At 48.5% G+C, this 12,752-nt stretch overlaps 1 protein-coding gene across 3 annotated transcripts in view; it reads right to left on the bottom strand.

The window, feature by feature from the left end:
• The window catches only part of NKAIN1 (sodium/potassium transporting ATPase interacting 1), a gene marked incomplete at its 3' end in the record, with an annotated part of 51,840 nt that extends 39,368 nt beyond the window's left edge, over positions 1-12,472 (bottom strand). For all 3 annotated transcript variants that reach the window (XR_013989249.1, XM_081015475.1, XM_081015476.1), the window contains exon 1: positions 11,653-12,472. Coding sequence is in view for 2 of the 3 variants with exons in the window: in XM_081015475.1 (XP_080871601.1) it covers positions 11,653-11,706 (54 nt within the window). The remainder of the gene's footprint in view (positions 1-11,652) is intronic.
• Between the last annotated feature and the right edge of the window lie 280 nt (positions 12,473-12,752).

Below are 12,752 nucleotides of genomic sequence, written 5' to 3'. Positions count from 1 at the left end.
GAGGAAAAGGCATCGATTTTCACAGGCACACTATTGTCACTCAGAATTGGGGTGTTTCCAGGCAGCCACTATTTTCAGGCAGGATTCAGGCACATACCTGTACAAGCATATTCAAGTTGAACAATTATAGTTGACCGGGAAGTCTCATGCAACAAACCTTCTCCAAAAGATTGGTTGCAGGTGGGGTCTCCTGGAGAGGAGGGGACTTAAGACGGCTGTAGTGAGGTGAGGACTTACAGTCTCGGCAACTGATTCATGGGGTAAGACCTACCACAGATGAGCTGCTATGCTCATTACACCTGACACACTGCGAAGCCGGTGAAGATCGTATCTTTGCTAACAAAGAGTTAACTCCAACTTTCAACGGTGTGATTTACTGCTGACAGAAAGTGATGAGAGAATGGAGTGGAAAGGATAAGACAGCACTTGCAAAGATGCAACATTGTTTAACTTCTCTGCAAATGAATAGAAATGGCTGGTCATTAAACAGCCAATGTTGACTAATCTCCCTCCAAATAAATCAGAAGGAATTCTCAATAGACAGGTGTCAGGCGGCAGAAGAACCAACCCCCACGGCAGGTTGCCAGGAAAGGATAAGACAAGGAAAAGTCCTTACCACCTGCTTTTTATTCAATATTTACAGAGAGAGGATTGGGAATGCAGCCTCTTAGAATAATGGTGTTGTCTCTCCCACTTCCTCATTCGTCACTTCTACAGGTGCTGCTACATGCCCTCTGCCTTTGAGCTCTTTGCTCTCCTACTTTCAAGGCTCGCCGGGTTCTGGGAGAGAGGGGAGGTCTGGAATGCTTTCTGGAGATACTGTGTCCATCAGCTGTCACCCCTGGTGCTTCCATTTCTTCCTCCTTCTCTCCCATAATTTCCCAGCTTTTCTCCTCATCTGCCTCTGAGCTGTGATCTCCCTCAACCCCCTGTTGTAATTCTAAACCGTCTTCTTCTTCTCTGGTAGGGTCAGGCTGGGGAGGTGGCCTCCACCATTCCTCCTCTGCCCAGTCCCTGACAAGAGGTTGCATGGAAGCACCTTTGTCCACAAAGCTTGGGGAAGAACCCCAGGTTGGCAACTTTGGAGGACATTCGTGTTACTTCAGAGTATTCCAAAGCAGCACACTTCAAGTTTGGGATTCATCCAAACACTTTCCCTTCTCTCTGTGGATTTCATTGTCATGTACAACTAACAGCTTTAGACATTTGTACCCCTCAAGGGATATACAGGTGTTCCAGAGGAATCTGCTTATAGCAGCGATGTCCAACAGGTCAATTGTGATTGATAGGTTGATCCTTGAATGACTGCGGTCCATTGTGGTCGATCGAGGGCTCCCTTATCATCACTGGCTCCACCTCCCGCTGCTGCCGGAATGTATTGCTGCACCTGCTTGTTATTAGAAGTATAGTTTTACAGTGATTTTAGCGCTCCTCCTACCCGCAAAAAGGGGAGTAACTCTAGCCTCCCCTCAAAAAAGCTCAACAACTGTGGGGTCCCCTAAAGAAAGCTCAACAACTTTGGCCTACCCTAAAAGAAGCTCAATGTCATGGCCTGGGTTTCAGTCTCGGGCTCAGGACCAGAGGAGTCTCAGTCCACACCAGATCCTTTGTCTCAGGCGGCATCTGAACCTACTCTAGGGCCTGATTCTGAAGAGCCCCAGTCTGCACAGGTTCCCCTGCAACAAGCACCAGCTGGGCCGAGTCAGGGGCCTGAGCCTGCCCTGGCTCTAGATGCGGGGATTACCCCGTTGCCTTCAGCTGGGCAATCACTCACAGCTGCTCCACTACCATTTGGGTCAGGAGAGGCTGAGGAGGCCTCTGGGTCCAGTAACCCACCGACATCTCCCGAGACTAAGGTCTGAGAGTAGGAGAGACCTGAGTACTCACAGGAGGGGTGCTCGCCTTTGGGCGAGACAGGGAGGTGAGTAACCGGGGGATCAGGACTGGCCATTACCCCACAAAGATAAAAGGCTGTCGGCCCCCACCTCAGGTTGCGGGAGCAGCATTGCTGTATGCTAGATCCTGCCTGAGACCCTGTGCCTGACCTTGCCTGGTTTCCTGCCTCGTGTCCTGCCTTGGCCCTGTCGGACTGACTCCTCGCGGTACCCTTGGATTTGGGACCGGACCTGGACCGCGTTGCTCGGGTTACCCCCGGGCTCAGCACACTCAACAACTTTGGTCTCCCCACCCCCCAATGACAATGGGTAGATCACTGCCAGTTGTTTTATATTGGAAGTAGATCGCAGTCTCTAGGGAGTTGGACGTGCCTGTCTTATAGGATCTAAAACACCCACCCTAAACAACAACTTCCTAAATATCTACTAGCCATGATGGTTTTGCTCTTTTAAGTGGAGATGCAGGGCATGCAAGCATTGCTTCAAACGCAGCACAATGCTAAACCATGGAAATCGCTCCCACAAGAGGCAGCGATGGCCACCAACTTGGACGGCTTACAAAGAGGACAAATTCACGGAGGATATAAATGGATACGAACCTTGACGACCAAAGGCAGTGCACTTATGAATACCCCTTGCTATGGAATCACAAGTGGGGAGAGTGCTGTGGTGCTCAGGTCTTGGTTTGCGGGCTTCCCACGCAGACAGCTACCGGAAGAACAGGATGCTGGACTTGGTGAGTCATTGGCCCAATTCAGGGAGGCTCTTCTGACCTTCTTAGGACACCGCAGTTGCCACCACAGACCCCACAGCCAACCTTCTCCCTCCAGCAGCTGCAGCTTCCCCCCTACCCAAAGAAATATCGCGGCCTTCCATCCCGAGTGCCGTTTGTCAGCTCCAAACATGATTTCCATGGCAACCATGCAAATGTGGAAGCATTCCATAATCATTAGGGAGAGGGGCTGAGCAGTATAAACAGTGACTGCAGTAGATTACATGCCTATTATGAACAGTCGCGGCTCCTGAGCACTGGTAATTATACCTAATTGTGCATTTAATTGTGTAATTGAAAACTCACATATAGAAGAATCTAGGCTCCCTTCTCTCTGCCCCAATCCCCAATCTATGGAGAAAGGCAACTTGACCCAATCTCTTGGCCTACCGCCCTGTTGTCCTGCAGCAGCTGCTACAAATTGATACAGATATTGCAAGAGGTTGTCTTCTGCCTGCCTAGCTATTCAGCAATCACTATAAATAAGGATGGAGTTTCCATGTCAGGAGCACTGAGATCATGGAGGTCCATGACCAGGTCACTGAGATCAATGGACAGACTCTGTTCAGAATATGACAAAGTTTCCTGGAGGAAACTAGCCACCTTGGCTGTGCTTTGACTCCACAGCTGGAGGTGATGATGCTTCTGAATGCCAGCTGCTGGAAGCCACAGGAGGAGAGAGGGCTCTTGTGCTTGGGTCCTGCTTGCAGGTTTCCCACAGGCATCTGGTTGGCCAATGTGAGAACAGGATGCCCTTGGCCTGATCCAGCAGGCTCTTCTTAAGTTCTTAGGGGGAAAAAGTTATTGGAAAGAATAAGCCATGTCAGAATGAAAATTTTCTTCTTGGATAGTACAGGTGACACATTTTGAAAAGGTCACCTTGGCTGCGCCACGCAACAAACAGCAACATTATTATTGCCATTGTCACTAATATCTCTGGGTACCACATCTATGCAGACATCAGCACTGGGGAACCTCTGGTCTCCAGGCCTAAGCCGAGACCACCCCCATCGTTCTGCCTGGACCCTGAGGTCCAGCTCCGAGGGCCTTCTGGCAGTTCATTCCCTGTGAGAAGCAAAGTTACATAGAACCAGGCAGATAATAATAATAATAATTTATTATTTATACCCCGCCCATCTGGCTGGGTTTCCCCAGCCACTCTGGGCGGCTTCCAAAAGAATATTAAAATACTATGATACATCAAACATTAAAAGCTTCCCTAAACCAGGCAGAGGGCCTTCTCAGTAGTGGCACCCGCCCTGTGGAATGCTCTCCCATCAGATGTCAAAGAAATAAACAACTATCTGATTTTTAGACGACATCTGAAGGCAGCCTTGTTTAGGGAGGGTTTTAATGTTTGATGTTTTGTTGTCTTTTTAATATTTTGTTGGGAGCCACCCAGAGTGGCTGGGGAAATGCAGCCAGAAATAATTATTATTATTATTATTATTATTATTAGTCAAATCATGCCTGCCTGCCCTATACCTGGCTAATAAAGGCATAGCTTCCCCTGCCAAAAGTAGGACTTGCATGCACCATCTTTGCAAGTGCCACCATGATCATGGACATGTTGCAAGAGGTGACTTGCACTGCTTGCAAAGGCCTATACCTGCACCTGCATGGTTTGAAATCAAATCCCGAGGGCAAAGAAAAACAATGCTTCACCCAAAATCATGGAGAATGACAGATGGATGGGTTCAGCTGATTGACAAAATGGGCTGCAGGGACTGGGGGACCGAAAACATCTAGCCCATTGGCTAGAGATATAAAATGTGAATAATGTAAAGTGGGGTATTTGTTGTAAATATTTTAAAACATGACAACTCAACAAGTATTTTTAAAAAGCAATTTCCAAGTAGAGCATTGATTTGGTATATAACTTAAACCACACTCAGTGGAGTAGCATCAGAGAACAGGTCTATCATTTCTGAAAGATGGGGTGAGATGTAGATAGGCTGCACTTGTGTTCCAGGTTCCCCACTATCCCTTCTTTCTCAGTGAATAGACCTGCTGTAAGTTTGGTGAGATGATGCTTGGGGAGTGTTTACAATTTTATTCAGATTTTGGACACACTGCAAATGATTAACACACCAGATTTAGCATGCCTGATGAGCTGTGCACATAAAAACATTTGCTTCCCAGGGATAGCCAACTGCAGAAAGTTAATTACAACTTGGACTTTAGATCTGACTGGTGTTACATCCAATTTCAATTGCTCAATTTCATTTGTACAGCATCGATCCATTATGCTAGCAGTTTAATTTTATGAGACAATGCACTTCTAAAAATGGCAGATTTGCTGCGAAAAAATATAGAGCAGGGGGGATGTGTCTACGCCACATTATGGTTCAGAAGCATGCACAACAGACTGTAATTTCAAGATGCAAATGACAACAGATTTAAAAGGAACACAGAGGGGGCGTTCCACAGGAGCTGTAGTGAAAATTTATCCCATTTTTCCTCCAAGGAGTTAAGGGCACCATCAAGTGTGCATTATTCCCCACCAACCACCATCATGCTCTCAATGAGACTGTGCATGGCTGAGATTCACGCAGAAAGCTTCATGGACAAATGGGAACTGAACCCATGTCTCCCCAGTCCAACTTACTAACCATGACCATAGTGGCACTCCTTAAAGGCAGGATTTAACATCCTGCACGTCATCCGACACGTAGGAAGTTCAATCCTGCTTTGTGCATTATTCCCCCCCATGCTGGTGGGCCAACTTTGATAGGTGGGTGGAACCAACCACCTGCCAATCACCTGGTGCCAATATGACATCAGATTGAGGACACGTGGGTGATCCCCAGAGCAAGAAGAACTTCCCATCAGTGTTCAAAATTAGCATTTTGCACTTGGCTGTCGACCACTTGCAACAAGTGAAGATGTGTGGGCACCTGACATCACTACAGTGGTACCTCGGGTTAAGTACTTAATTCGTTCCAGAGGTCCGTTCTTAACCTGAAGCACCACTTTAGCTAATGGGGCCTCCTGTTGCTGCCACGCTGCCGGAGCACGATTTCTGTTCTCATCCTGAAGCAAAGTTCTTAACCCGAGGTACTATTTCTGGGTTAGGGGAGTCTGTAACCTGAAGCGTCTGTAACCCGAGGAACCACTGTATCTTGGGATCATTGGATCTTGACTGCTTTCACACACATTAATACCACATCCTGTAGAATTCTATCAGTTATATTTTATCAGTGCAATTGGAATGAATTTCTGGAACCAAATTGCCTTTTCTGTGTGCAGCCTGAGCAGGAACAGTCACCATTAAGGCAAAGAGGTCGGAATATGCCAATATATATGTGATTAAGTGGCTTTTCTTCTTTAAGTTCTCAAAGCTCAAGGTTGTCATCTAGCCAGATGTTTAACTGAGAATCAATCACATACGGCTCATTGTTTGAAAAACAAGACTTGCCCCAAAATGGCAACTAGACATTCCATTTTGGTGACTGCAACCTTGGCTTAAGGAGCCATTGGATGCCTACCTTATATATCTGAGTTCCTAACACAACTTCCCATGTGACTAGGATAATATTCCAAGGGTCCCAAAATGGAGCATTTATTCAGCAAAGAGCATCCAAATCATTCAGCACCACCCATTTGAGGTGCACTAACGTTTAAATCACGCAACCCACCCTCACCCCCTGCAAAAATACACACACACACACAGAACACCAGGGCAGTGATCCCGAGACGTGAAACACAGTGGTGTCAAGTGGTGTGGTGTGGTATAGAAGAACAAGGACTGAGGATGGAGTGAGTCAGCTGATGAGTCACAGAGCACATTTAAGACACGACATAAGAGGCAGATCCAATTATCAAGCACAGCCAACATCAAGGCAAAGAGGCTGCTGAACTGACAACAGCCAGCCACAAAGGAAGCTTCTGAAAGACTGCGAGAGCCTGAATCACATGGTATTTGGGAGATAAGGGTCTTCGGCATACGAAGGGCAGATGTAAAAAATGATCACGTCGAGTGCATTTGCCACAGCAGTCCATCACTAAAGCACCTCGGCCCACCACTGTGTGTACCCTCTAGGTTCAGGAGGAGTGTGACTCTGAATACCAGGAGCAGAGTAGGGGGTTGGGTGATGAGCAAACTCCTTTGTGCCCTGCTAGTGGGCTTTGCCAAAAGCATCTGGTGGGCCACTGGGAGAAACAGAGAGCTAGACTAGGGGGACCTTTGGCTGGATCCAGCAGTACTACTCTTACAGGACATGAAAGTCAAGGGAAAGGTTCCAGTATTGAGGTGTGTGCCAAGACTCTCTCCTCCTGCTCTGGGATACTTCCTAGAGTTAGATCTCTGTCAATTCACATGTGAACTGACCTCCTGGATGGAAATGCGGATCAGAATGTAATTTATTAGCCTTCCGAATCTGACCTCCTCCAATTTTTGCAATATGGACCACAGATTGATTGATTGATTGATTGATTGATTGATTTAAGACATACTAAATGTGTGGGGAAAATCAGCTTGAGTGTTTTAGGACAAAATATGTTTAGAAATTCACCCACTGAGGCAAAACAGCATTGTCTAAATACGTATTTTGTGATGAAATGCTGATTTAAATATGAACATTCAGTCAGCACCTGGGATAGTTCAGTTGGTAGAACATGAGACTCTGGATCTCAGAGTCATGGGTTTGAGCCCCATATTGGGCAAAGGATTCCTGCACTGCTGGGGGTTGGACTAGATGACCCTGGGGTCCCTTCCAACTATGATTTCTTTAAATCATAGACAGAAAACTACGATTTCTTTAAATCATGGACAGAATGGACACATAGGTAAATTGACTCAAACTGGAAATAGAGGGATCCCTTTACCCCTCCTCCAATCAAACCTTCCTTTTGCCAACGCTCCAGTGGTAACTTCAGGACCTGTGAAATGGTGACCTGCCTTCTGAGGCAAAGACAACAACTTAAAAACAATAACTGAAACCTTCACTCAGTGCAGAAAAACAGCAAAACCCCGAAATGTAAAAACAGGGCCAGGATACTGTGGTATCATGTATCTCGGGGTAGGTAGGCTTGACCAGAGGTGGAAAAGCCAGAGAAGGAAAAACAGCTTGCACCCAGTGCCCATTCCCCATGGCCTCTTGGGCATTCATCCACTGTCCCCAATAGCATGGTGGTGCTTTGGTTTTGTTTTAATAAGTTTTCAAAAACAACAACATACAAACAAAACCAAGGGGGGGGGGGGAAACACGGGGCCTTAAGTACCACCTGATTCCGTATGTTCCATCATAATTACCCAGGATCCTCTGGTGATTTCTCAGCACTAGAGACTGAGTGTGGCGGGGCTTCCCCTGTGGAACTCCCTACCAGCAGAGGTTCAGCAGCAACCATCCCTCCTTTTGAAACCTTTTGTGTTTAGATGCACCTTTGCAATGTGAATTTTGTCACAGTTCAAGGACAACATTCCAGCCAGGCAAACACACTTGAGGATAGCCCAGTGTAGTGCTGGTGAGGGTGTGATGTAGCCTGGGGAGAGGGGTGCAGATAGGGGAGAGTCCTGAGGGCCTGACAGAGAGGCTTAGAAGGACCATGTTTGGTCCCAGGGCTCAAAATTCCCCTTCTCTGACCAACACTATGAGAGCAGAACCTGGAATCGTTCCAAATATTGCTGGACTCCAACTCCCATCCCCCTAGACCAATGACCATACTGGCTGGGGCTGATGGGAGTTGGAGTCCAGCAAGATCTGGACAGTCACAAGTTCCCCACTCCGCCCTGAAGCCACAACCCTTCTCCAGTTTTAAATAGGAAAGGCTACCCCATTTTCATCTATGTGCATTAAGCTGTTCATGTGGATGCATTTGAATGCTCTCTGTATACATGAGCAGGGAAGCTAGAATCAGTGCAACAAGTGGGCAAGGCTCTGTGTGCTCACTTCCCCCTCCATGCATTCGGCTAGAATCGAGAGAGATGTTTCATTTGATCAAGTCCAAGCAAGGGGAAAATCAATGATGTACCCAGCAGCAGTAATTTTCTCTGTACCCAGAGCAAGTTGTGCAACTCGACTCTGACCATATTTACTAATGCACCAGCTTAAAGTGGAATTGCTTCCAAGCAAATTTACTTAGGGCCGCAGTTTTAATCTCCCTGCAAAGTGTTGAAACATACTCTACAAGCAAGTTTCAGCACAAAGAGCTGTTCACAATTTCTCTTTCTTACGCTTACTAATGATGGGGGAAGGTGCTGACAGTCTCCTCCTCCTCGCCTCAGTCCTCATACAGTTGCAGGAATGGGCTGCACAAGCTTAAAAGTGCCTCACAGAATCACAGAAATGTAAAGTTGGAAGGGACCCATAGCTGTCAACATTTCCCTTTTTTTAAAGGGAAATTCCCTTATTCTGAATAGGATTCCTCACAAGAAAAAGGGAAAGTTGACAGCTATGAAGGGACCACAAGGGTCATCTAGTCCAACCCCCTAAAATGCAGGAAACTTTTGCCCAATGTGGGGCTCAAACCCACAACCCTGAGATTAAGAGTCTCACATTTTACCGACTGAGCTGTCCACTAGTGCGGATTTCACTCTGTAATAAAAGTTTCCCTGGGTGCATACATTGAAAGGCAACAGATGCAAAGCATACTTGGACAGATCCGCTCCAGCCCAAAACAGCTATAAAACCTTTCACAGGCTCTCTTTTTCAAAAGACAGGATGGTGTAACAGCTAGAGAACTGCACTGCAACCAAGGAAAACTGGTTGTAAGACTCCACTCGGCCATGAAGAGCTGTAGGTAACCTTTAGCCTGTCATTCACATGTGAACACTATACCAGGGGTGGTAAACTTCAGGCCTGGTGGTCAAATGCGGCCTCCCAAACCTCTTGGGACTCTGATAGGCCACACCCCATTTCACAGGCCACACCCTTGAGTGCTTCTGGTCTAGCCTGAATGTGTCATTGAACTGTGATAATAATGCCTCTTGCCTGGAAGGAGGACCGGCGGGGCGTGTGCGTGTTATCCCTGGGAATCTCTGACTTAGAAACATAGAATTGTAGAGTTGGAAGAGACCCGACTTCTGCATGCTTGGAATGTAACCTGTTGCACAAAGCTAAAACGTGCATCCATTGGCCTGTCTACGTTTGCACCTGGCCCCATTGTGTAACCCCCAGGAGGTTTCCCACAAGGGAATGTGGCCCTCGAAAAAGGTGTAACCAGGACCTTAGCATGGGGAGGGGGGGAACCTGTGGCTCAAGAACTGCATGCAGCCTGCAGCATATGGGGGGGGGGGGGCAAAGGGAAAGAAAGGGGGCAGGAGTTGCAGGAGGAGGAAGCAGAGAGAAAATCCAAAATGGGTGGAACAATGGAAGCAGGAGTGGGGAGCCCTCTGCAAGCCATTAGTTCAGACCTCTGGCAAGAGTGATCTTCCCTTCCCCTGTAGTCAGCTGTGCAGGGAGGAAGATCAAGAGTAGCAGGAGAGAGAGGGTGGCAGAGAGAGATGCATGTTGCTCCACTTTGGGTTTTGGCCTCACCCATCACCATCTTGTGGCCCATGAAATAATAATAATAAAGGGTTCTACACCCCTGGATTAGCAACATGTGCAGACAAGCCTTGGGCTCATGTGTTTCTCTCTCTTCTTCAGGCACAGCCACAAGGAGATCATTGGCTTTCACTTTTGTTTTCAGCTAAATGTGGAGACTCATGCTCACACCCAGGTAAACTGTGGCCACCGTGCGCACAATGAACCAAGACAACTTCAAACCACAGTGAACGATTTCTGACACGTTTCACTAAACCACAGTTAACACTAAGCACAGATCAGACATGAACAGTAACCACGGCTGGAAACAGGAGCAATGCATGCTGTGTCTTGTGGCTGTGCTGGAAGAGAAGAGGGATCACTCTCTCACGTCCGTCAACGCAGACTAAGCTCTAGCATTACGTAGAAACCAGGTGACTCTCTCAGCCTAACCAATCTCGCAGGGCCATTATGAAGATAAAATCATAGAGGAGATAACATATATGCTGCCCTGAGCTGGAAAAGTAGGATAAATACAATTGGCAACTGGCAATACAGATATGTGCCAAGCGTTATGCACTCCCATACAATTTTTGGAAGCAAATTGTTTCATGTAAGCCTGAGCACTGATCAAGACAGGCCAGGCAGCTAATGTATTTTGCATGAGAAAGAACTAAAGAACTTTCATGCAAAACTGAAGTACAAATAGCAATACACCTTTTGTTGGATCTCTTGTTGCTGCTTTGCTTTTTAAGTTTACATCTGGCTTCCAGGCAATATCAACGTTACACAATATCGACATTACCCAAGTCTCATTGATATTCCCCATAATAGAAGCATGAAATCACAGCATTCCACTTTTGCAGAGGCATTAACCCCTGTAATTCCTGTATAAATAGGAAGATCAGCCTTTCTAGAATCATAATCGACCCAAGCATTCCTTTTGTTCGTTTGCTTGTAGGCTGTGGAACCGACCGGAACCGACTTTTTAAATGACTGCTTCTGTGTGCATTTCCTCATCCACTCCAAAGCTAGTTAAAGTTTGAGTTCTCTCTTTTGCCTTTTCCCTCCACTCTGCCGGTGCCTTGACTTTTCCTTTTTTCGTTTGTAAACCCGATGGCAAAGCCTCCCTCTTTTGGATTGACGCGAGCCGCTTTGGAGGCGGACAAAATTGTAGGAAACCCACAAGTTCCCTGAAACAAGGAACCCCAACGCCCCACCCACATCACCATCCTTGGCAAGCAGACGACCCCTTCGCCCCACTCTTGAACCACCAGCAGCGCCCTCTCCAGCCCACACCTCTCCAAAACAGGGCATAGGGGGTGGGCTGGAGGAAGTACTTTCCGCCCTGGCCAGCCCCTCGTCAACCTCCCCACCGCCGGCCCGGGGGGGGCTTGGCAGCAAGGTCACCCACCCAAAGAGGAAGCAGCGATCACACACAAACACCGAGAAGGTAGCACAATAGAGGAGCGAGAGTGGGGAGGGCGAAGGAGAAGGGGCCGCCCTCGCTCCGCCTTACCAGTTGCAGGCAGCAGAAGCCCACCAGCGTGCAGCGCCCGTTGCATTTGCCCATGGCCGCGCTGGCGCGGAAGCCGCCCTCCTCCGGTTGCAGCAGAAGCGGCGGCGGCAGCAGCAGCAGCCCTCGGCCTCCCGTTGCCAGTGACAACCTCACTCAGAGGGCGCCCGAAAGCAGCAGCCGGCAGCCATCCTCGGCCATTGCGCTTCAAAACCAAAACGGCCGAGCCTTGTCCTTCCCTGCGCCTTGGCGAGCCTCCCCGACGCCGACGCCTTTTGTCTGGGGCCAGCCTTCGAGTTTCCAAAACAGCAGCCCCCCCCCAAAAGATAAGGAGATCCAAAGGGGCGTTTTATCTTCGCCCAGCGCAGCACTTCCGAGGCTGCTGGAAGCTGGAAGCCCCTCGCTCCATTGTAATGCGCGCGGCTAGGCGTGCGCGCCTTTGCTCCCTCTTGGATCAGAGCTCGCCCTCCATCTCCCGAGAGGGGAGGGGGTGGATGGAAGGGGGCGGCTCGGGGTGGGCAACACGAGCCGTCCGGGCTTTGCCCAATTTTGCATGGGGTGGGGGGTGGGAGTGCAGGAGCGAGGAGATCCTCTCCCGGCGCGCTCTCAACGAGCCCTCCTCGCCATTGTTTGCCCTCCTCGCCTCAAGACACACCCACGATTCCCCCTTGCGAAACAGTAACACTGAAAAGCGGCGTTTAAAAAAAAAGAGGAAACGGGAAAAAGAAGGGAGAATCCGCGCCGTCGGGAAAAGACAATCGAAAGCGGCAGGAATAATACAAACCACCCGCACCCCACCCCCCGCACTCCCACAACCACGTGGCTCTCTGGCTGAGCTCTGGGCGTGGAGAGCCGAGAGATTCTAGCCCCACCACCTGAAGGGCCGCCCCACCTCCTCCCTCCCGCCGTCCAATAAAGAATAGGGATGTCCTTTATTACCCAACGAAGCCCCCGCCCCCTCCTACAAGCTTTGTAGCTGCTGCTCTAAGAGGAAACACTGGGTGATGGGAAGCGTGTGCGTAAAGTTGTTGTGGTGCTTATGTGTGATCCATCTCCCCATTTCTCTTTCCGAGGAACAGCCCTCAAGTAGTAACTAACTAGGG

The sequence above is a fragment of the Podarcis pityusensis genome (genome assembly GCF_964106645.2).
Source record: "Podarcis pityusensis genome assembly, chromosome: 8".
Taxonomy (NCBI): Eukaryota; Metazoa; Chordata; class Lepidosauria; order Squamata; family Lacertidae; genus Podarcis; species Podarcis pityusensis.
This window is presented reverse-complemented; position numbering and strand designations above follow the sequence as displayed.